This window comes from Pleurodeles waltl, chromosome 3_1 (assembly GCF_031143425.1).
Source record: "Pleurodeles waltl isolate 20211129_DDA chromosome 3_1, aPleWal1.hap1.20221129, whole genome shotgun sequence".
Taxonomy (NCBI): Eukaryota; Metazoa; Chordata; class Amphibia; order Caudata; family Salamandridae; genus Pleurodeles; species Pleurodeles waltl.
This window is the reverse complement of record NC_090440.1, coordinates 186916094-186939051: the sequence shown is the minus strand read 5'-3', so window position 1 is coordinate 186939051 and position 22958 is coordinate 186916094. Positions and strand designations below refer to the sequence as shown.

Here is a 22958-nt window from a genome sequence, read left to right as displayed (position 1 = left end):
TAGCTCTGTTGGAAAATAAGTAACAAGAAGATTTGGGATCTTTTACTTTGAACAAAGTTTTTTTAAATATTTCCAGATTACCTGTGCCTTTTTTCTCCTGTGTAAAACTAGCTTCTTATCCTGGGAATAACAGCTAAGAGTCATGAAGCACACTTGTATTTGTTTATGTCTCAAACATTGATCAATAGTAGTGACCGTTCCTTGCACTTTGATAATTCATCATCTGATAGAGACTTTTAGCTGCAGCTTCCTTACCTTAGAATTCCCTGACGTCCGCTTAGAATCAGGAGTTTTTTCTGAGCAGTACCCTGCGCGCGCGCCGTCGGGCGTCGTCGTTCGGATCCGCGTGTGTAGACTAGCTACGCGTGCGTCGTCAGCGTCGTTGTAGCCGTCTATGACGTTACGGTTGTCTATATAGATGCCGTCTCGGCGCGTGTACGTCAGTTATTTTCCTTCCGCGCCAGTTAAGTGCAGTTTTGGAAAGAGCTACCCTGCTTCGACGGTTTGTCGATGCTTTTTTTTTTTTTTTTTTTAACTGTTTGGAGTCATGTCTTCGAGAGAGACAGGATTCAAGCCGTGTGGTGCGTGTCATCGCACCATGTCGGTGACGGATCCGCACCAAGTTTGTCTTTCGTGCCTGGAGAAGGACCACGATTCCACCTTGTGCTCCGACTGTCGGGCCATGGCGCCGAAGGCCTTGAGGGAGAGATCCCTTAAACTTCTTGCGGCCCGACATTCGTCGTCGTTCGGCGCCACTCTGCGAAGGTCACGATCCCGCAGTAGGAGGAGGTCGCGGCAAGACCTCTTCCCCGCATTCGAGGTCTTCCGAAGGTAAGAGGCACAAGAAGAAGAAGTCCAAGCGGACTTCGTCTTTGCCACGCCCGTCGGCCGACGAGGCGTCTCGGGAACGTCGGCGTTGCGAGTGCGGTTCTGCGGAGCCGTCACCAGGGTCGACTCCATGTCTGCCCCCCCCCCTCCCCCCTTTCCGGGGACCGGATCGACCCCCGCTCAGATAAAAGAATTCTGCGAGGCCATGCGTCTCGTTTTTGAGTGGGCTGCACCCTTGGATGGGTCTTCGGGCCCCGCGGGGTCAGCAGGGGCCCCTTCGGATTCGAAGCCGGGGGCTTCGGCCTCGGCGCCGTTGGGGACCCCATGATCCGATACCTGATCCGGACCGGCGCTGGTCTCTCACAGTCGACCTCCTTCGGCGCCGGGTCTGACGTCGACGATTCCGCCACCGGCGCCCACCAGTGGCAGCCCCATCCTTGAGGCTCTTACAGACGTCCTTCTGGGTACGTGGTCCAAACCCAGCACAGGGGCTCCTGTGAATAGGACGGTCGGCTGCCGCCATAGACCCGCTCCCACCGACCCTAGTTTCCTGACACAACACCCCACTCCTGAGAGCTTGGTTGTCCAAGCCTCTACTTCCCGTGGTGCCTTCCCTTCCGCTCCCATGGATAGGGAATCCAAGAGGCTGGATCAGCTTGGGAAGAAGATGTTTTCTTCCACCAGCCTGGCATTGAGGTCCGTAAACACATCTTGCCTATTGGTCTGTTATTCCCATACTTTATGGGATACAGTGGCGTGAGTGCTGCCCCAGGTCCCGGAGGGCGTACGGACACTCTCACCCAGGCTGTTAAGGATGGGAGAGATGCAGGCAAGTTTATGATCCGGTGTGGCTTGGACATGACCGACTCGCTGGGCAGAGCGATTTCATCGTCTGTGGCCCTACGTCGCCACGCCTGGCTACGTTCTACTGGTTTTTCAGGGGATGTCCAGTCCAGCTTGATGGACATGCCCTTTGATGGCTCTCGCCTTTTTGGCGAAAAGGCAGACTCCGCGCTTGAGATGTTCAAGGATTCTTGAGCCACGGCCAGATCCTTGGGCCTTTCAGCACCTGCACGACAGCCGTCTGTCTTTCGCCCCTTTCGAGGCTTCGGAAGGGGCGTGGTACCACGCAAGCCACAGTTTAGCCACCGTCCTCAGGCTTCACAGCATCCGGGAAGAGGACGTGGTCGTGGTACCATCAGACCCAGAGGGTCTGGCCAGAGGTCGGCCGCCACACAGCCCCCCTCCATGGCGCCCAAGCCCTCCTAGTGTGGTTCTGCGGGATCATGTCCGTCCAGTTGGAGGGAGGATTCGTTTTCATCTCCCTCACTGGCTTTCCATCACCACGGACAAGTGGGTCCTGCAGATCATACGGAAGGGCTACTCCCTTCCCTTCCAGTCTTTCCCTCCTTCTATCCCTCCGACAAAGGAATGGCTGATGGAGGACCATCTAGCTTTGCTCCGCGAGGAAGTTACAGCTCTCTTGGCCAAGGGAGCCATAGAAAGAGTCCCGATATCAGAAATAGGCAGTGGTTGTTATTCCCGCTACTTTCTGATTCCCAAAAAGAACAAAGGCCTTCGCCCTATCTTGGATTTAAGGGACGTCAATCCCTTCCTCAAGAAGGAGAAATTCAAGATGCTCACTTTTGCTCAGGTTTTGTCTGCCCTAGACCAAGGAGACTGGATGGTAGCGTTGGATTCCTTATTCCTATCCTGCCAAGCCACAGGCGTTACCGGCGGTTCAAGGTGGGCCACGAGCACTTTGTTTACCGTGCTTCCTTTCTGTCTCACCAGTGCCCCTCGGGTGTTCACAAAGGTGATGGCGGTGGTGGCAGCTCATTTGCGCAGGTCAGGGATTTCAGTCTTCCCCTACCTAGACGATTGGCTGTTAAAGGCTCCTACGCCCCAGGCTCTCGACACCCACCTCCAGACGACGGGGGACCTCTTGCATTCGCTGGGGTTCACTATAAATGTGCCGAAGTCACACCTGACTCACTCTCAGAAGCTCTCTTTCATCGGAGCTGTTCTGGACACAGTGCAGTATCAGGCTTATCCTCCCGATCAGCGGGTTCAGGATATTCAGGTTATGATTCCGATGTTTCGGCCTCTATCCTGGATCTCTGTGAGACAGACTCTGAGGCTGCTGGGACTCATGGCTTCCTGTATCCTGTTGGTCAAGCATGCCAGATGGCGCATGAGGGCTCTGCAGTGGGACCTGAAGTTCCAATGGGCACAGCATCAGGGAAATCTTACCAACGTGGTTCAGATCTCGGAGAGGACTGCGAAAGATCTGCAGTGGTGGTTAGTGAACTGCGAGTGGGTCAAGGGCAGCCCCTCTCCCTTCCCCAACCAGATTTTACGGTAGTGACAGATGTGTCACTTCTGGGATGGGGCAGCCATCTGGGGGAGGTGGAGATCAGAGGTCACTGGTCTTCGGCAGAATCCGGGCTCCACAACAACTTGTTGGAGCTTCGGGCGATCCGGCTAGCATTAAAAGCATTTCTTACTGTTGTGAAAGGGAAGGTGGTGCAGGTGTTCACGGACAACACTACCGCAATGTGGTACTGCAACAAGCAGGGCAGTGTGGGGTCGTGGACCCTTTGTCAAGAGTCTTTACGTCTCTGGACATGTCTGGAACAGCAGGGCATGACCCTGGTGGTTCAACACCTGGCAGGTTCTCTGAACGCCAGAGCAGACGAACTCAGACGAAAATGCTTAGAGGATCACGAATGGTGTCTCCATCCGGAGGTGGCGCAAGGACTCTTTCAGCAGTGGGGAGAGCCTTGGTTAGATCTGTTTGCCTCCGCAGAGAATGCGCAATGTCAGCAGTTTTGCGCGTTGGAGTTTCCAAGGGGGCTATCGCTAGGCGACGCTTTTCGTCACGAGTGGAGTTCAGGCCTCCTGTACGCCTTTCCGCCTATACCACTTCTGCCCAGAGTTCTCAAGAAAATCAAGAACGACCGGGCTCAAGTAATCCTACTGGCTCCGGATTGGGCACAGAGAGTTTGGTATCCAGAGCTTCTCAAAATGAGCATCGGTCCTCCAATCAGGCTGCCTCTTCGGGAGGATCTTCTGTTGCAGCAGCAGGGGAAGGTTCTACACCCGAACCTGTCAACTCTGCGCCTTCAAGCGTGGAGATTGAGCGGCGACAGTTGATGGTTTATGACCTCCCTCCCGAGGTCTGTGATGTCATTCTGGCAGCCAGGCGTCCCTCTACTAAGTCGATCTACGCCTGCCGTTGGAAAAGTTTTGTTTCATATTGTTCAGAGAGGTCTATTGATCCTCTTTCTTCTTCTCTGTCTGACATCCTTTTGTTTATTTTGTCTCTTGCCCAGCAGGGTTCCTCCTTTGGGACTCCCAAGGGCTATCTTGCAGCCTTATCGGCTTTTCTTCAGTTGCCCAATCAACCATCTCTGTTTAAATCGCCTATAGTACAGAGGTTTTTGAAAGGGCTTGTACATCTATTCCTGCCTGTGCCTTTCGTTATGCCCCAGTGGGATCTTAATTTGGTTCTTACCTTCCTTATGTGTGCTCCCTTTGAGCCCTTGCATTATTGTCCTCTTCGGCTGCTCACTATTAAGACAGCCTTTTTGGTGGCAATTACATCTGCGAGAAGAGTTAGTGAGTTACAGGCTTTGTCATCAAAACCGCTGTATCTCACAATCTTTCCTGAAAAAGTAGTTTTCAGAACTCGTGCCTCTTTCCTCCCCAAGGTCCTTCAGACCCACCGCCATGGGTTATAGCTTGGGTATCTATTGTAAGGTAAGGAAGCTGCAGCTAGAAGTCTCTATCAGATGAACAAGTTACTTACCTTCGGTAACGAGGTATCTGGTAGAGACTCTATCTAGCTGCAGATTCCTTACACCCGACCAAGCCCCCTGCTCTGGGGCCATTTTTCTCATGTAGATATGTATTTATGTGTACATATGTATATTTTTGATCTTGACAATTTTTGCCTTTCTTATAGGCATGAAAGTATTTTTACTCCAAACAGTCAAAGAGGTAAAATGCATAATGGTTGGTTCTTCCATGACTCTGCGCTACTGGCGTGGGAAGTTGTGGAAAAGAACTGACATACACGTGCCGAGACGGCGTCTATATAGACAACCGTGATGTCATAGACAGCTCCAACGACGCTGACGACGCACGTGGAGCTGGTCGACGCACGCGGATCCGAACGCCGCCTGACGGCGCGCGCACAGGGTACTGCTCCGAAAAAACTCCAGATTCGAAGCTGACGCCAGGGAATTCTAAGGTAATTAATCTGCAGCTAGATAGAGTCTCTACCAGATACCTCGTTACCAAAGGTAAGTAACTTGTTCTTCACAGCAAAATTAAATCCTTCCGCCTTGATATTAATTTGGCAGGATACAACAAATTCATTGAATGCTAGTTTTGGCCTGCAACGGCTTTAGTACATTTGTTACAGATCAAAATTATTGTTGGGTTGTAAAGCAGTCGGTGTGCAAACACTGATCACTTTGTAATCAAAGATTAGTACATTGGGTTCTTTGTTATCTATACTGAAACAGTCAATTTTATCCAGCCAGACTAAGGGCCGTTCCTCTGCGGTGAGCTATTTTACAGGATGGAAACACTGAAGCCTCAGACCTTATGAGAAATTTGTTTAAAGATTATGTATGTCGAGACTTTGGAGAGTGTGGTGTTTTAATAGTAAGTCTGCTATACACCGTACATCACCTTCAGATCTCATCTTATCTTAGTTAATATTCCACATTAGGTAGTGGTTTTATAGGCGAGAAAAGAACGTTTTTCCAATTTTACAACAGTGCCTTAGTAAAAGATATTTGGTTTTTGTTTTAATCTTTTAATGAAAATTTAAGTAAACCATTGTAAGATGACACTTTTGCTTACAACGTAAAAGGCAGTAATGCAGAAATCCTTTTCATTTTCCTAAATGATAACTGACTGGGCATAAAGCTTAAGGTATTTTTTGGTGTGAATGTTGCTGCTGCTGTACATGCCTCTTTTAGGTTTAGCGTAGGCAGCGCGCATGCGCCTTCTCTTTGAGACATGCAGTATTCACTCTATGGGCTTATAGCCCTCCCAAAGGCTTTTTATTGGTAACTTGGATTGTCCTTCCTAAAGGGTTTATTTCTAGTAGGTAACCTTTCGTCTTTGTCCCTCCTTTTAATTCCTTGGTAATGCCCAGGGAACAGGGACTAACTACTGGTATTATTCCACTGGTGTGTTTTAAGCGTTTGTTCTCTGAAACTTTTTTTTTTTTTGTTTCCTGCTCATTCATGTTTGTTGTATGTGCACAACTTGTTTTCTTTCAGTCACTTCGCTGTGAGCTCTGTTGCGTATGGTATGATATTCCTGCCCCAGCGCGGCACCTATACCAGTCTCCGCAACCCCTTCCCAAAGCACTGCTTTCCCACCCCACCATCCCTCCCAGGTCGCCGCTTGCCCGTCCCAAATCCCCCCTTCACTGCTTGATTTAATGCACATCGACCGTCATCTTGGGCTCTTAATGGCGAGAAAAAGCGTAAGTCAGTGGCACCTGGTTTGAGAACCGCTCGTCCTCAGATGGATTAGCAACCATTGCTGCATTTGAAGGCTTAATCGTCCCATACAGCACGGTAGTGTGCTGCTCCTAACCAAGTCTATCTTGCACGCCACAAGCCTCAACCGTTCAGTTCATGCCACACCAGGGTTTGAGCAACATTGCGTTTGCCTTTATTTTACAAAAACAGTATGTGCTTTCCAGATGCAGCTGATGGTATGAGGTGTAGGGCAACAGTCAGCTGTTTTGAGGCCGTCGTCATTTCCCCATAGGACTCTACTACAGCACTCAGAGCTGCATTGCGATAAACACAGCGCATTCTGTCTGAGAAGCATCAGAAGCTGTGTATCTGTATGGGTTCTTTCTGCTTGTGGGTGTGTATACCTCTGCAAGCATGTCTATGTCTACTTACATGTGCTAATGACCATCTGTGTTTCTTTCTGACTAGTGTGTGTCCATGTGTGTATGTGTTTATGCATGTGTGAATCAGTGTGTTTATTTGTTGGGTGGACCTCTGTCGTTTTAACGATCGATCTGCAACAATATGGTCCTCGATAGTGCAGGACTTGCGTTCTTTAAATATGTCTGCACACGCTTACTTTTCTTGCCTTTTCTGCTTGCACAGTCTTTGAAAACCGGGCTGTGCTTGGCTGAGGGAGGGAGTGAGAGTGAAGGTTGCAACATTTCCAGCCCCCTGCGCCTTCACCAACTTCTCCTGAACTATGCCTTATATTGATCCCCTGGCTTCCCTATTCTTCAGTGTCCTTGCTAAGCCCGCAAAGGCAAGATCATGCCGGGAGCTTCTGATGGGAAATATCTCATCATACCCAAGACAATAAAGCAGGACCTGGGTGTGCCCTATAGCTCCAGACAAGATTCTACATTGATACCAATATCTGCAATAATCCGTCACTGCGTGTCCCTGGAATTTCAGAGGTGAACTTCAGTGAGACGAGGTCTAATTCAACTTGAAATCGCTTTCACATAGTGGCATGCATGCACTCCTAAGGTGATAGAGTAGTACAGAGAAGTGGGGGTACTCAGACTGCAAATGCCCTCATGCCTTAGAGTACTGCCATAAATAGCAGATGGGCACCTTCCCCCACCGTGGTATATGTACGTGGAATGCTCCAGTCAGCAGGAATTAATATCTAAGTAAGTGAACCGCTTGGGAGCAGCTCCTAGTATATATAATATTAGGCAGCTTTATTTGAATTTCATTTTCAGTCACGCTTGTAATGGTTCTGTTTCCCCCCTGTTCCTGTAGTTGTGACATGGAGAATAAAGACACTGCGTTGGGGGGGAGGTTGAATGTAATGGATTACTGCCCAGAAGAACTGTAGGCAGACAGATAATTGAGTTATTTGTATTTTTTTTTTTGCTCAAACATATATTTTATGTCCTTCTGTGCATGTTTGTTTCCCCTTCCCTCGCAAAAGTGGGTTGCACCGCTCCAAGATGTCTACCATCTCTCCTGGGCTCTTGAGGGTCTCTGCTCATTGTCCGCTCTCTCTCTTACTGAGATTGTAATGCGTAGGATTATTGTGTAAACAGACTACAGTTCCCAACATACTGTGCTGCCACGAGGAAGCTGTGCGCATGCACACTTTTATTACGAGTCAGGACCTGTAGTTGCACAAGGGCACACATGAGAAGTTAGCGTAAGAAGAGCTAAGAGTAGCAATTGGAGGTCTGTGCCAGGCACAGCCGGAGAGACGTAAACTGCACCACCAGGTGCTAAAAAGGCATCACTGTCTATGGTAATCAATAGGCACCCTGTAGCTTAGCTGCCATGTGCCGGTCACTGTGAGGGCATCAAATGACTGGCAGTATTAGCAGATCTTTGCCATAGAGGCTATATAGCTTGCATTGTAAAGGACATGCCCATATGGAAGGTCACCCATACCGTTCATTGCAAATGCCAAAATTGTAAAAGGGCATTAATGACTGATTGAAAAAGTATATTTTACCTTAGACTGTGTATGATTGGGGTCTTTATTGACCTGATAATGGCAGGACACCAGTGCCATAGACTACACATGCCACACTGTCAAAGGAATTTATTTAATGCCTGGTGGTAATGGGGCCAGTGTAAAATAGAAAATTTGCCACAAACTTCAGGAGAATGTGCTGCACGGCTAAACACTTATCTCCCAAAGTGAGGTCTTTCCTTTGCCACGTCTCTGTTTATCGTTGCTCTGTGCATCCTTGCCTCTCTTTGCCAACTAGCTATCTTTTGTTGTACTGTCCTTTCTTACGTGCGCAACCTGTGCCATTTCCTATATATACACCCCCTTCTCCGCACATTGTCTCTGCCGCTCATTGCATGTACTGCAGTCATCTTTACAATGCCCTTCTCGACATCTGCCAGTAACCCTGGGGCACACTTAAGTCTTCCGTCTGGCTACCTCCATGTCTTTCTTGGGCATTTCCTTCACATTCTATCACTACCGGAACCTCCCACTTCTCCCAACGTATACCCCTCCCATTGCTCCCTGCCATTGCCCACACTGTGCTTCCCTCCTATGCTTCTGTGCTCATTCGTCACAAGCCCGATGTATGTACCATTCTTTTCCTTCTTGACCATATACGATTCTGCCACACTTATGCCTCGCTAGCTTTTACCTCCTGCATCAACCCTCTACTCCTCCTTATAGCCTTTGCTACCACATTACCCCACACTACCTTACCACCTGCTCCTCCATGCCTATCATACCACCTTGTTTGAGTGTTCTTTTGAAATATAGGCCCTGTGCCCCATTTATCACTCCCTGTGCTCCCTCATCCACCTCTTTCCTGTACCTCCCTCCTCTGCCTCTCGGAGTAGCCGATTCTTCTTCTCCTTTGTCCTCCCCTTTTAAAACTTACATGCCTCCTGTTCAGTTTAGTAGCTTTTTGTCAACAAATATTTTACTGCTGCTTCTAATGCAAGTTGTGTGTGTGTGGGTGGGAAGGGGAAAAGGTGCTACAGAAGAAAGCATTTGTCTTTTCCCCTGCAATTGGCATCAATGAACAGTTTGTAGTGGTAAAATCACCTTCTTCCCAGCCTTCAGGAACAGGCCGACTAGAATCAGAAAACCACATTTTTCAACACAGTTTTGGCATTTCACTGGGACATACTCCAAATGGATGTAAAACCAATGGTGGGTTCTGGAAAGCTATAGATTTCTGAATTCATGAAGGGCTCATTTGTGTAGATCTTTCCACGTAACAGTTAAAATTAAAGTAAATTGAAATTGAGTTGAAAAAAGCCAGCCATTTCTATCTAAGTTTTTTCATCCGTAACTTTTTCCAGCTATGACCGATTTTAAAGCAATATACCATTACGTCCTCTGGACTCTTCTGGTTGCAGGGAAATATGGGGCTTGTAGGTTCACCAAGAACCCAATGTTCCCAGAGCCAAAAAATGAGCTGCACCTTGCAGTGGGTTTTCATTGTGTACTTGGTATACAGCAATTCATTTGGTAAAAATGAAAGAGTGAAAAATAGGTATCAAGGAAACCTATATATTTCCAAAATGGGCACAGGATATGGAGTTTAAAAACAGTGTGTATTTGCATATCACTGAATTTGTGGGTACACATACTAGCATGTGATTTAGAGGGCATTTCTCAAAATGACTTCTTTCTTACACACTGCCTTACATTTAGAAGGTGCAAATGCAGAGAAAGACAGTTGGTAATAACACTTGTTCTGCTATTCTGTATTCCCCCTCCCCCCAAGTCTCCCGATAGAAATGGAACTCACTTGTGTGGGTAGACCTAGCCCAAAACATGGACACTTCACATTTTTCCACTGAAAACTGACCCTTTTTTGCAGTCTTCCTAGCTGTGGACTTTGGGCTCTAGTTCAGCCAGCACCTAGGAAAACTTAGCAACCCTATACATTTTTGAAAACCAGACACCTAGGGGAATCCAGGATGGCTTGACTTGTGAAGCTCTTACCACGTTTTTTCTTCCCAGAATCCCTTGCAAACCTCAAACGTTGACTAAAAAAACACATTTTCCTCTAATTGCTGTGATGGAAAGTTCTGGAATCTGCACAGAGCCACAAACTTCCTTCCACCCAGCATTCTCCTACACGTTCTGATGAAAATGGTACCTCACTTTTGTGTGTAGACCTAGTGCCTGCAGCAGGAGATGGCCCAAAACACAGCATAGAAACATCAATGTTTTCCATGCAAAACTGAACTGTTTTTTGCAAAGTGAATAGATGTGGTTTTTGGGCTGGCACCCAGTGAAACCTAGCAATCCTGTATATGTTTGAAAACTAGACACTTAGGGAAAACCAGGATAGGGTGACTTGTGTGGCTCTCTCCAGATTCTGTTACCAAGAATCCCTGGCAAACCTCACAATTTGTCTAAAAAACACACATTTTCCTCACATTTCTGTGAAGGAAAGTTCTGGAATCTAAGGGGATCCCCGAATTTCCCACCACCTAACGTTCCCCTCAGTCTCCTGTAAAAAGACCACCTCATTTGTGTAGGTGGGCCAAGTGCCTGCGAAAGGGAAGGGCTAAAAATGTTTCGAAATTGAGGGGGAACCAAAATGGGTCCAAAAGGGCAGGTTTATTTTCATAAGTTTTTAGGCTGACTGTACTTTGATCCGTACAGATGGGGCAATGCTGTGTGGAAAGAGTTTTATGGATTCCTATGGACTACAGAAGTTTCCTTCACAAAAATGCAGGGAAAATGTGTGATTTCAGGCAAAGTGAATAAGAAAATGGTGTGGGGTGTATGTGAAGCACACTACTCTGGACGCCTCTGATGTTTAGTTTTCAGAAGAGTCTGGGTCTTTCATCCAAAAAGTGAAAGAGTAAATTAATTGTTTTAGTCCAAAAAGTGCCAAAGTCCCATTCTGAGTGGGGTCTTAGAAAGAATTTCAACTTTTTTTATACAAAAAGCTGCTCACCAGTGTAAGTGGGACGATATTGGGAGTAAGCTAAGCTAAGCTCTCCTGACCCATATGTAAAATCAAAACTCCAAAGAGTCAAATGTCTTCTTGCTTGCCATTGGGATGAAATGCTTTAGTCCTCGGTGGGAGGTGGGGGCAGAAAGACTGTTCCCCCCTTTCAGATGGGGGAGGGGGGCGGCATAACCATGCCCGTGATGGTGGCCAGCCCCCACCCCTCTATTTTTTAATAATCCCTATCTGCCCCCAGGGGGCAGAAAGATTGTGCCCATTTTTTTAGGGAGGGGTGACCAGATCTGGGCAGCCCATACCCCTACACTCCTAAAAAAATAAAAATAAAAAATAAAACTGGCACCTAGTGGACTTTCTGCCCTCACCCGGGGAGGGGGGGGTTAGATCGGGGGCCATTACCTCATCTGCCACCCCCGCATGGGAAGGGGGCTGAAAGACTGTGCCACGTTTGGGAGGGGTGTGGGCATTACAGTGCCCATTTAGGGCTGCCCCTCCCCTAGATGTATATAAACAATAAATCCCTAATTTCCTGACGCCCCCCATAGCCGGCCAGTAGCCCCCGCTCTGTCCCTCCGTTGGGGGAATGGGGGGGTCAGAAAGCCCATTAGAGACCAGAAAGACTGAAACCAGGGGGATTTCAAGTGGGAAACGTCCTGAACAATGCAGACGTTTCCCATGCAAGCGTAACCACGCTTGTCGGAACAACAGATGTCTTTTTCTCTGCCTTAACCATGCATGTGCAGAACTACGCATATGCGTGGTTAAGGTAGAGAATAAGGCAGAGTGGATCAGGAGAGGACTCGGTCAGGTAAGTGGGGATGGGATGGTGGGTAATTTTTAGGGGTAGAGGGCGGGTTAAGGGCTTGGGGTGGGGGGGGGTGTTTTTTTTTTTTTTTTGTTGTTTTTTTTTTGTTTTTTTTAGGTGCAGGGGTTCGATGTAACTTTGTTTTTAGGCTGGGTAATGGGGTCGGGTTAGTTTTGTTTTTAGGGCCGGTGGAGGGGGGGGGGGGGATCAGTTGTTTTTAGAGGGGGTGGGGACGGTCTGGGAAGGTTTTAGGGGGCTGGGTGGGGGGTGTCCGGGTAGTTCATTGTTTGGGGCTGGTGGAGTCGGGTTAGTTTAGTTTTTAGGGGCTGGTGGGTGGGTTGGGGTAGTTTAGTTTTCAGGGGTGAGTGGTCAGGGTAGTTTTGTTTTTAGGGCAGGTGGTGGGGTCGGGGTAGTTTAAGTATTAGGGGTGGGGTACTTTTGGGCTTTAGGGTGGGAGGGTGGCATGATAGAACCACGCATGCCGTTCCCGCACATGCCTTTACTAGGCATGCTTTTACAACGAAAAATCGCTGTGAAGGCATGCGTGGTTCCTGCATGCGTGGTAACAACGCAGTCGTTCTGACTGCATTGTTAAGGAATGCGTGGTTTCTGCATGCGATGTTCAATCATATATTCATTTCAAGTGCCATGTGCACGAACGGTCGGGAACCGTCCGACGCAAATGAATACTGCAGCATCAGGTGGCTCCCGGCCGTCCGACGCACCAAACTGGCTAAGGTGGGATATCCTATTGTGCCACCTTCTAGGTACTAGGAAGGTGCATGCAAGTGCTTTCTGCAGTCCCTCATGGAATGTCTGCATAGAAATAAAGAACATTTGAGAGTTTGTGGACCAGTTTCAGCAGTGGAACTAAGCAGCCATTCTATTTCGAATTATCGTACAGTGCTGTGAGTCTATGAACAGTCATGTAAAGAGAACACTTCTTCATCTCTTCATTCAGTCGTTTGATAGGTATTCCTGTTGCATTCTATTGTATAAATTCATTTGGAGTAAGATGCCTGTGGAACATCAAATGGAGAAAGATCCACAACACTGTGATGTACCTGTGTAGGGGTGGGTACTGGACCTCCAGGGGTTGCCTTAAGGGGAACACCTAGAAGGTTGGAGATACAGTCCAGAATGGTGTTCACATACAAAGGTAGGTTTGTGCTGTTGAGTATGTGCAACTCTGACTCTTATGTGCTGATTTAGAAATATATGAATAAGGCAAGCCTCAAGTATTCAGATGTGAATGATTGTACATGTAGTACATTGGCAGGTTACATCTGTGTCTGACCGCTCTGGTGGTATTACCTTTCCTTGCAAGTCTTCTACTATTAAAGTTTATTTCGATTCTGCCATTGTACATTAAAATAACTCCTTTTTTTTTTTTTTGCAACTTTTGAGGGTTAGAAGTTATTGAGTTCAAGAATAAAGATAAGCAGAGGAACTGTAGCCCTCATGTTAAAATATCCTTTCCTCTACGGATTTAAAACCTCTTACGTTTTTCAGGAAATAGTTCCTTTATTCAAACTCATTATAAATTTGATCCACAGTACTGGTCAGAGGATTACAATGTAATGAACTTCACAACCTTATTTCATTGCTGTTCTAAGGTCATAGGATTGTCGGAGCTTATTTAACTATGCACTTTTTTTCTGTCCTGAAGTCCTATTTGATTTGAAGGTGTATTTAATTTCTCAGTCTGATCTTCTTCGACGGAAAAGTAATTTCACCTATCTTATATGGGAGAGAAACCCTAGCCTTTCTTCATGTAGGCTTTGAGGTTCTCTGATTCTGACTGCAGAGGCAAGACAGGACAGTCAGTGACTGAATATGCTTCCTCGTGTTGTCCCCGTTGTTACCAAAAGGTCAACAAACCTTTCTTGGAAGTACACTGTTTTGTTCCGCAAGCGTTAAAAGTTGGACCTGTTCAGCTCTTTCTAAGAATGACCCTGCTGTAGTTTGCACAGAGTGGAGTTCAATCCAATAGTTTCCCAAACATATTTGTCAAAGTAATGACTCCAAAATCTCCTCTCAAGTGGGCAGTCATCTCTGAAAGAATATATTTACTTAATTTCTTCCTTCTTATCTCTTATTTCCATTCATTCTGGCTTGCTGTTGTGTTGATTCTCAGTCAGGGGTATCTTCACCAAACTGATAATTGCTACCCCAAGTCCTAATAGAATATGGAACTAGAGTTCTTGTTTAAGAGTCAGTCTTTTCCAGTTAACCATCAGAATGTTCTGTGGTACCAACTGCCCACAGTGATACGTTCTTGTGTCATGTCATGACTTTTTTATATTGTTAGATATAGTCTGTATATTGTGTTAAAAACAAAAATAACTTTTCTGTAATTAGGCATTTTTATGTTTATGGAAAGATTGTCCTTTTAGGTTGAAAAGAAACCAGGCTCCCACACAAAGGTATATTCATTAATATTGTTCATTAATGTATTGGATTTGTACATGTAGAGTGCTTTTCGTACCCATTACAAAACCTAAAGGGATTTATGAACATATTAAGCAAGTAGCTGCTCCATGTTCTATAATTTATATCAGTGTTTCTAGGACCAAATGAAGATGTGCATAATAGAGAGAGTGTTAAAAGTAGATACAATCCTTGATAGTTATGGAATCCTAACTTGAATATTCAGTGGTATTACCCTTGTCTCAGTATAAATATACATTAGCAATCTCTAGAACTGCTTTTAATATAACCTTTTAAATGAAGATTTCAAATACTGTACGTTTTGTCTGGTGGTGGGGACGAGGTTGGACTGGGCATAGTGCACGCTAAAATCGCTTAATACAAAATGAAATCCTAAATGTTTTTCTAAAGTCCCAGGAAAACATGCCTACCAAAAACACATGCAGCATCGGTTTCAATTCTCTCATAAAAATGTTCTCCTACCCTGAATGTAGCTTTCCATGCTGCACCACATCCCTTGCATTCTTTATGAAGCGAGCGCGGCAGAAAAGCAGTTCAGTACTGCAACAATATTCTACTGCAGCCAGTAATACCTGTTTGTGATAGCTAATTATCTTATTCTCCTCGCGTCTCTCTTGCCATGTGGCTACTAAGCAATTCAGTGCTTCAGACATGATGGAACAGGAGTAAACCTGCTCACTCAACCCAATCAGAAGCGATTGTTAAGCTGAGTAATTGTTTTGTGAATAAAACGTGCATTGCTCATTGCATCCTCGTTCTCCCAACACCTAGCTGAGTCAGATACACAAGTGGATACTTGTAGCAACCACTTATCAGCCACTGGACTCTACAAGCTTAGGCCCAGAGAATATTTCCCTTCCTCCAAGCTGACTGGCCCACTGCATTTGTTTCTTCTGTCGAGAAGCTTTTAAGAAGGTGAAACCTGTCATCACTGATACATAAGCAGTTTGTACCTACAGGTTTTTAGACATGGACTTGTTTTCATGGCATAAGCTTTTCCTGATTACGATTGTATGTGAACTGTAAGACTGTGCACCCTGGACCGTAGATGATTTTTCACGTGGACCAGATGGTACTCTGGACTAACCCCTTCTGAGTTCTAAAGGTGCTGATGGAATTTCACCTAAGTGAGCTCTTGCTGAGTCTTTTTTCCCTTGTTTAACCCTCTGCTGAGAGTTAAACAACATCTGTCTTAGATGGGCCCTTGGCTGTTCTTTGAACAGATTCAGGGAAGGGCATTATTTAAATCTTCTTTTCAGAACTTACGATGACTTAGCACAGTAAGCCATCTTCAAAAGCTTCTGTTGCCACATGCATTCCAACCCACCCGGAGCACTCATCACCACCAACTTATGATCGATCAACCGTTGAGGTTGACTGGAGGTAGCTGCATCTATTTTGGTTGAATGGGAGCGGTGTCTGAGTGGCAAGTGAGTGGTATGGCGCTGTGATTTGGAATCTGAGTTAACGGGGGCAAAATGTTATACATGGTATGGTAAAGCTTAGTTATGCTGTTGTATGTATAAAAGACTGAGGTGGTTTTTGATACAGGTAAGCCATTGGCCCATACCCCAATTGTTTTGAAGCTCCCTCTAATAAAGTCCTGTGTTGATTTCAGAACGTCACCGGGAGTTGGCAAGAGCTGCACTAAAGAAAAAAGGCATGCTGGGAGGAACCATTCTCCATCAACCACAACAGCCGTCAAAAAGGTTCAGTGACACATTTTTTGTTGTAATTAACTTCTTGCTTTGTTTCTCCAATGCCTTGCTTCTCCCAAGTGTTATGCACTGCAACTAAAGGGGTTACGTCCAAAGAGCAATCATCCTCCTGAGAATGGACTCCATACGGAGGACGAGTTTCCTCACTGAGTGCTAGTGAGCTCTTGGAATGAAGGTCCTTGAATCAGGACTTTGCCATTTGAGGCCCTGTATACTTCCACTGACCAGAGCGCCAGCCTTCTGGTAAAACCTGTCATGGCAACAGAACTGTGGATTTATTCGTAAAAAGATTGTGGGTTCTAGGAATTAAGCTATTGACAAGCCATTAGGGTCTCTTCTATTGGACATACTGTATTAATGTCTGGACAATGACTGTAGCTTTTGGTAATGACTACTAACTCTGAGTGAACTCATTTCTTGGCTTTTTAGGAAATGGCTGCTTGTCAAAGATAGAATCCTAGTAGTTTCTGGGCCTCTCTGTGGACACCAGTTGCAAAACTGTGCGCCACGTAAGTAGTTGACATTGAATACGCACCTACATGTTATCCTACATGAACATGACCACCATAATTGGCAGCTCTCTCCACCCTCTTATACATTTGAAAAAGCATAGTTTGCAGAAGCAGGTCGGAAGGTGATACATATGCAGTAGCTAAGGAGTTACTCATGCCACCGACTGATAGGTAATTTACTTGCAGAATTTGGAGGCTTTTCACCTAATGAGTCATTGTAGGTTTCTTCTGTAACACTCCTGGTCATCTGACATGTTTGTTCTCGATGTCTTCATGAATACCAGACATTCACTTTTGGGTTTGGTGGACTCCTAATATTTGATTCTTACTCCTTCTAGGTCAGTGAAATTTAATAAGGGGTATGCAGCCCTGAGTCAGTCACTGGATGAAACCCTGGTCTCGCTTGATTCGGACAGGTAAGGTCTCCATTTTAAATATACCTGCCTCCAATGAAGGCATTCTCGTTGCATTTACTAAAGCAGGTCGTCACTCCGCTTCAGAATGGGCTTTTATAGGGCTATGCTTGATAAAGAAAGGGATGTATGGGACAGAGTGAGGTTATATCATGTCACGTTAAGCAGTATAGAAGAACTAGAAAATTCAGAAACTGTACAGCTAAAGCTAAATGAAAAGCTGCAGTGGTTTACATTTTCAAACACTGGCCGAAGTTACAAATCCTCTGCGTGCCCTGCAGCTTTCTTGAACTCGCTAGTATAATCTATAATGCAAGGAAAGTTGCAGTTTGTCGTAGTGCAGACATACTGTGGGAATGCTTCAGTGAAGGCACTAGGTTTGTAGGGGCTTCCATTACTATAGTTCCAGTAAGTGGACGCATTCAGTGCTACATTGCCCTCCCCAGTGATTCTGCCTCTGTTGCTCAAAGCAGACTTAAATCCCTTCTTTACAGTGTGTTTGTTCAAATTCCCCACCGCAAGGCTCTCACTGCAGGCGGCAGACTCTAAGTATCCTTGTTACCCTTTTAGGTGTTAGTTATTTGGGCACAATCTGCCAGTGGTATGACACTGAAGCATGTTCAGTAGTGTGGGAATGACATTACAAACTGCTCAGAGGTTAACATCACAGACTAGAGACTGAATAGGTTTTTGGGATATGTGCTACTAATAGGGTAAGGAATGTGCAGTGACTTCAGAACGATCAGTTATTACAGCTTCCCCTTAGAGATGAAGCTTTGATTATAGAGAGCACTGTGAACTAATGCATTGCCATCAGAAGTAGAGGCTACATATTTGTGCTTGTTGTTCTGACTCATCCGGTTCCTTCTGCAGTTCCAAGAGTTCCCTTAGCAAACTGACTCTATGACTAATGTCGCTGGGATCTAGCTCTACACCTGGGCTAGGGCACTACTTGGATCTTTATGGGATGTCGCTGATATGGAATCAGCGGATGTCCTGATGGGACTGTGACTTCTGCTAGCAGCCAGACCGGTATATTTAGTCTGAATGCCTCTTAATTGAATTGGTCAGCCAGTGTTCAGAAAGTTGTCTTCCAGTTCCCTAATTTTGAATATGAATCTTTCACGTTTTTGTCCCACCAGTACGCAGAAGTTCTGCACGCAAGGTCGCGTACAGGGATCTGCTTCTCCAGACCAGTTTTGGTCGTCGGAGGATTAGGCGGGTAGAAGAGTCATTGGCTATATGTTAACTTTACTTGGTGTGCTTCCTTTTGTAGTGACGCAGAGCTGGAATCGAGGTGTTCCTCGGGTTACTCCTCCGCAGAAGTAAGTCAAGAAGTTGCCATGGTTGAATGTCTCCCATCTGATTTCTTTTTGTGACCAGCAATGACAATGCTGTCAATACATGCAGAACTCAAACATTGACTGAAAAGTGGATCATCACCTTCATGTTCTTGAAATAAAATGGGTTTGGGTGGGGTTCGCAAAAAAATGTTTAAGATGACTGTCTATCAAAGAGCATATGTGATGTTGGGGAAAAAGTTACAACTGTGCTGGAAAAGTGAAAGTGATAATACTCCTGGTTTGGACGTGTTTTCTCTTCCTTCTCTCTACTTCCTCTTCTGTCGCTGTTCTTTCTTTATTATTGTCTGCAAAGAATTGTATCTTTCATAGAATAGAAGACACTTGTAATTAACTTTAGAACATTCTTGTTGATGTTATTTTAACCATTACCATTGTATGATTCAGTTTATCTGACATGCTAATATTTACTTATAGTTTTTAATGTCTTCACTATGTATTTGTACTTCTGTTTCTCTATAAAATGAGACTCCCACTTTTCTTGATTTATCTGTCATGTGTAAATGTTGATAACGCTCATATTCGGTGCACACTTGTGTGCGCGCCATTTGCTGTCTACAGTCACTCCTGCTATCTTCATGAATTCCTACTACGCATTTTATTTTCACGTCACATACATTTCTTCCTTCATCTTCCCCTCGTCATGTAGTCGAGATGCATTAAGACATGACTGAGTTTTGTTTGTTTCTTTAATATGTCACCCTTTTGTTATGACTCTCTCGGTGTTTTTGACATGCCAAGACCTGCTTACGTTCTTCATTTGTGAGCCTTTCAGAGATCTCATGGTTAATGACAAGTGTTTTAGGAAGGGAACCGGAAATCATAGGTGAACATCATAAGGTAAATTATCAGTCATGTCATATGCCCCTTAGTGAGCATTGGATTCAGTGTTGACGATTATAAGTCTTCTTTCACTGGCACATGTAAGATCTGTTTCTTAACCATAATGTCACTCCAATACCAGTGTAGTACAGTTCTTTTGGAAAGCTTTGTATTCACCTTCTCTCCCCCCACCCCCCCTTTTTTTTTTTTTTTTTTTTTTTAACCGTCCAAAATAAAACCTGAATGCGTCCCTGGTGCACCAAACTGAGTATGCATCTTTTTGCTTTTGGTGCTTGGTGTAGTATGGAGATGTTTTGATATAACACAAAGCCCTTAGATGTAGATGGCATTTTTTTATTTGTAAGTAGTATGTTCTAGGTTTGGCCACTATGAGTGTCACACACTGCCCTCCTGTGCACCTGGTGTGCAGTTTAAATACACTAAAGAAGGTCTGCATCCTGGGGCGGTGTTCGTTGCATGAGTGGGGCATCCATAGGGCTATTTAAACACACAATGTGGTGCCCAAACACTGGCCCCAGTGCCTGCTTCCCTACTTGGATGATGCCATAATTTCCCTTTCACCTCGCTAACAATCTCGCCCCCTCGTGGGCCCATGCTGACCCAACACCCCATAAGGTCCTTGTGCTTCCCTTTATTCAACGAGGTCCTCATTTGAGCCTAGATATGATATGGACTCGTGAATAATATGCAATCTATGGAAGTGCACCCATTTACTGTAGAAACTGCACCGCATGTCTTTCCTTCAGGCCTCCGACGCTTCTGCTCTCCATCCACCTTGTTACATTCCTCACAATCTCCACTGGTTACCCAGGGATCCCCGCCCGCCTTCCCAAATCCCATCCTTCGCTGTCACGTCACCATCCGATCTTAGTTGCCCACGTTTTGCCCTCCCTTTCTTCAGGCCTCGAGGCTAAGCCAGCCCCCAGCCATGAGGAGTGTTGCATGTTTGCTCATTTTATTCGGCCTTCCGGTCTACACGTACTGTTTCCGTAGTAAAACATTAAGTGTGCTTTTCAGGGGTATTAGTTATTATTTACACGATCTTTTTACCCACCCCCCCCACCCATCCTCTCCACCAGACTGGTCATCCTTCTGTTGCTCCAGTGTTCTGCCCAATATGAAACTGATTACACCTCCCCCCCCCCACCCCCCCCCCCCCCCCAATCAACCAGTATTTGCCTCGATTGCTTTATGTAGGTTGTAGAGGGAATTTTTCCCTTTCCCTACACTGCATCCATTCACTTCCCCTTATGTTGGCAGGGAAAGGTTTGGGAATTAAGTAAATATAACATGGGTGGCATTCTGCTGTCACCATGTGTCCACTTTTGATATTGCAGGCATGCAAGCCAGACTTTGGCACGCTAATGCTTGTTTCCTAGACATATGGTATTTTCCTGTATGCTTGTGTATGCTTGTTAGTGACTGATGTTTGGTCTTTTTGATGGCGTTTATTGCCTGCTAGCTCATGCACATTTTTGCTGTCCATCTAGAGCGATCAGTGTACCCACTCCAGTAATTTGTTTTGTTTATCTCGTTGGTTATATAGTTCTATTTTGTCTCTTCTCTAGTGTTGGTGCCCAACCAGCAAATCTTGATTTTTTAAAATATTTTTTTGTTCACCAAGTTTCATTTCATTTGGCCTCTGCACATAATTACATGGTGGGTTTTTAGAAGATTCTGGAGTTTTTCTGGCGCCCTATGAGACCTGCGTCTAAAGGATGAAATTATGGAAACTGTATCACCTTAGGTGCATCACCCGTAACCTTCTGCAGAGTTTTGGAGGTATTTGCAAGAACGTTGAATTTAAAGGAACTGGTAAGCAGCCCTGCTTTATCTCCCTAATACTGACATTAAGGAAATTGCCACCTTTTTCTCATTTGGATGCAGATTTAGGAATATTGTTAGACCTCAAGAAAGCCAATTGTCCGAACATGTTCCACAAAATTCTCCCTATCTACCCTTTACATGTTATCTAAAAAAGGCCTATTTTGGCTTTAACATTCAGAGAGCAACTGGGGACTTGATATTTGACATTAATCTGGTTGGGAAAATTAATGAAACACATACAGTTACAATTTAATTAAATATTAGATCATCATCCCCTTCTCCTTCATTTGGCCCCAGAAACAACAAAATTGGTTATCCTTCTGGTTATTTGTAGGGAAAAAAAGCAATTGGTAATCTAAATAGACCTGCATTCAGTTAATTAGATCTTTTAAAGGTGGGATATTGTAATTCTGTGACAAGTAAATAAATTACATAACTTGTAGAAAGAGTAAAGATCGTTATTGGGCTTTGCCCTTTCTGTAGGGTCATCCCCAAACTTTTTACCTTCACACCTCCGTTTTTTTTATGATTTCATTTGTGTTGGCTTTAGGACCCTGCACACTTCACAGCTGCTAATCAGTGCTAAAGTGATTGTGCTCACTCCTTAAAATATGTTTGATTGGCTTATACCAAATTGGTATATTTAATATATTTGTAAGTCCCTAGTAAAGTGGCCCTCCCTGTGCCAAGGGCCTGTAAATTCAGTACTACTAGTGGGCCTACAGCACAGATTGTGCCACCCACTTAATTAGCACTTTAAACATGTCTCAGGTCTGTCAATGCAGTTTATGTACAGTTTCATTCGGCCATGTCTACCTGGCAAATTAAACCCTTTGCCAGGCCCAGTTCTTCATTTTTAATACATATAAGTCACCCCTAGGGTAGGCCATAGACAGCCCAGAGGGCAGGGTACAATGCATTTAAAAAGTAGGACATGTATTTTTACATTTTAAGTTTTACTTGTCCTGATAGTGAAAAACTCCTAATTTCGTTTTTCACTACTGCAAGGCCTCTCTCATATGATATGATGACATTGGAGTTATCTTATTACATTTGATAAGTGTAATTTTCAAATGGGAATGGGTAATCGATTCATTTTTGGTGTCTCTGGAATTGTAATAAAAAAATCCTAACTTATGATGAAGTCACATTTTAAATAACAACTCTGAAAATGCCACTTTAAGAAAGTGGGTATTATCTTGCCTTAGCCATTTGGTGCCGGCAGCCTGTCTCTGGGTAATGTGACTTGGTGTAGTTGACAGTTGGGCTGTGTGTATTTCTTTTAGACTGCCACATACAGTAGGGACCTTAGGTGTGACTGGATGGGCCATCACTGACAGGAAGGGAGGGAGGAGCTGGGCCCAGCCCAACGTACACTTAAATAGGTTGTATCCTGTCTCCACACAACAGGCAGCCTACTCTCTGTAGTTAACCTGGGGCCAGGTAGGTGGGGACACGTGCACTTCAAAGGCATGCCTCTAGAAGCTTCTCCCCACTTCAAAGGCACAACTGTGCATACATACTAGACCTCTGACACCAACTCTACCTCACACTTCTGGACCTGTTGATACTGTTCCAAAAAGGACTGCTGTGCTGCTGAAAGGACTGCCACTCTTTTGGATTGCTGCCCTGCAGTCTTTACCCTCTTGCTTGAGTGGTAAGGACTGGACCCCTCCACCTCTTGAAGCCAGAGTGACTCCAAGGGCTGGTTGGTTGGCATCCTGATTTTAAGTCTCAGGGATATAACGGC

At 45.2% G+C, this 22958-nt stretch overlaps 1 protein-coding gene across 1 annotated transcript in view; it reads left to right on the top strand.

Moving 5' to 3' along the window:
• The window catches only part of FAM219B (family with sequence similarity 219 member B), a 104385-nt gene that overhangs the window by 67517 nt on the left and 13910 nt on the right, over positions 1–22958 (top strand). The window contains exons 3-5 of the mRNA XM_069222147.1: positions 16153–16243; positions 17103–17180; positions 18454–18502. Of these exons, the coding sequence (XP_069078248.1) occupies positions 16153–16243; positions 17103–17180; positions 18454–18502 (218 nt within the window). The remainder of the gene's footprint in view (positions 1–16152; positions 16244–17102; positions 17181–18453; positions 18503–22958) is intronic.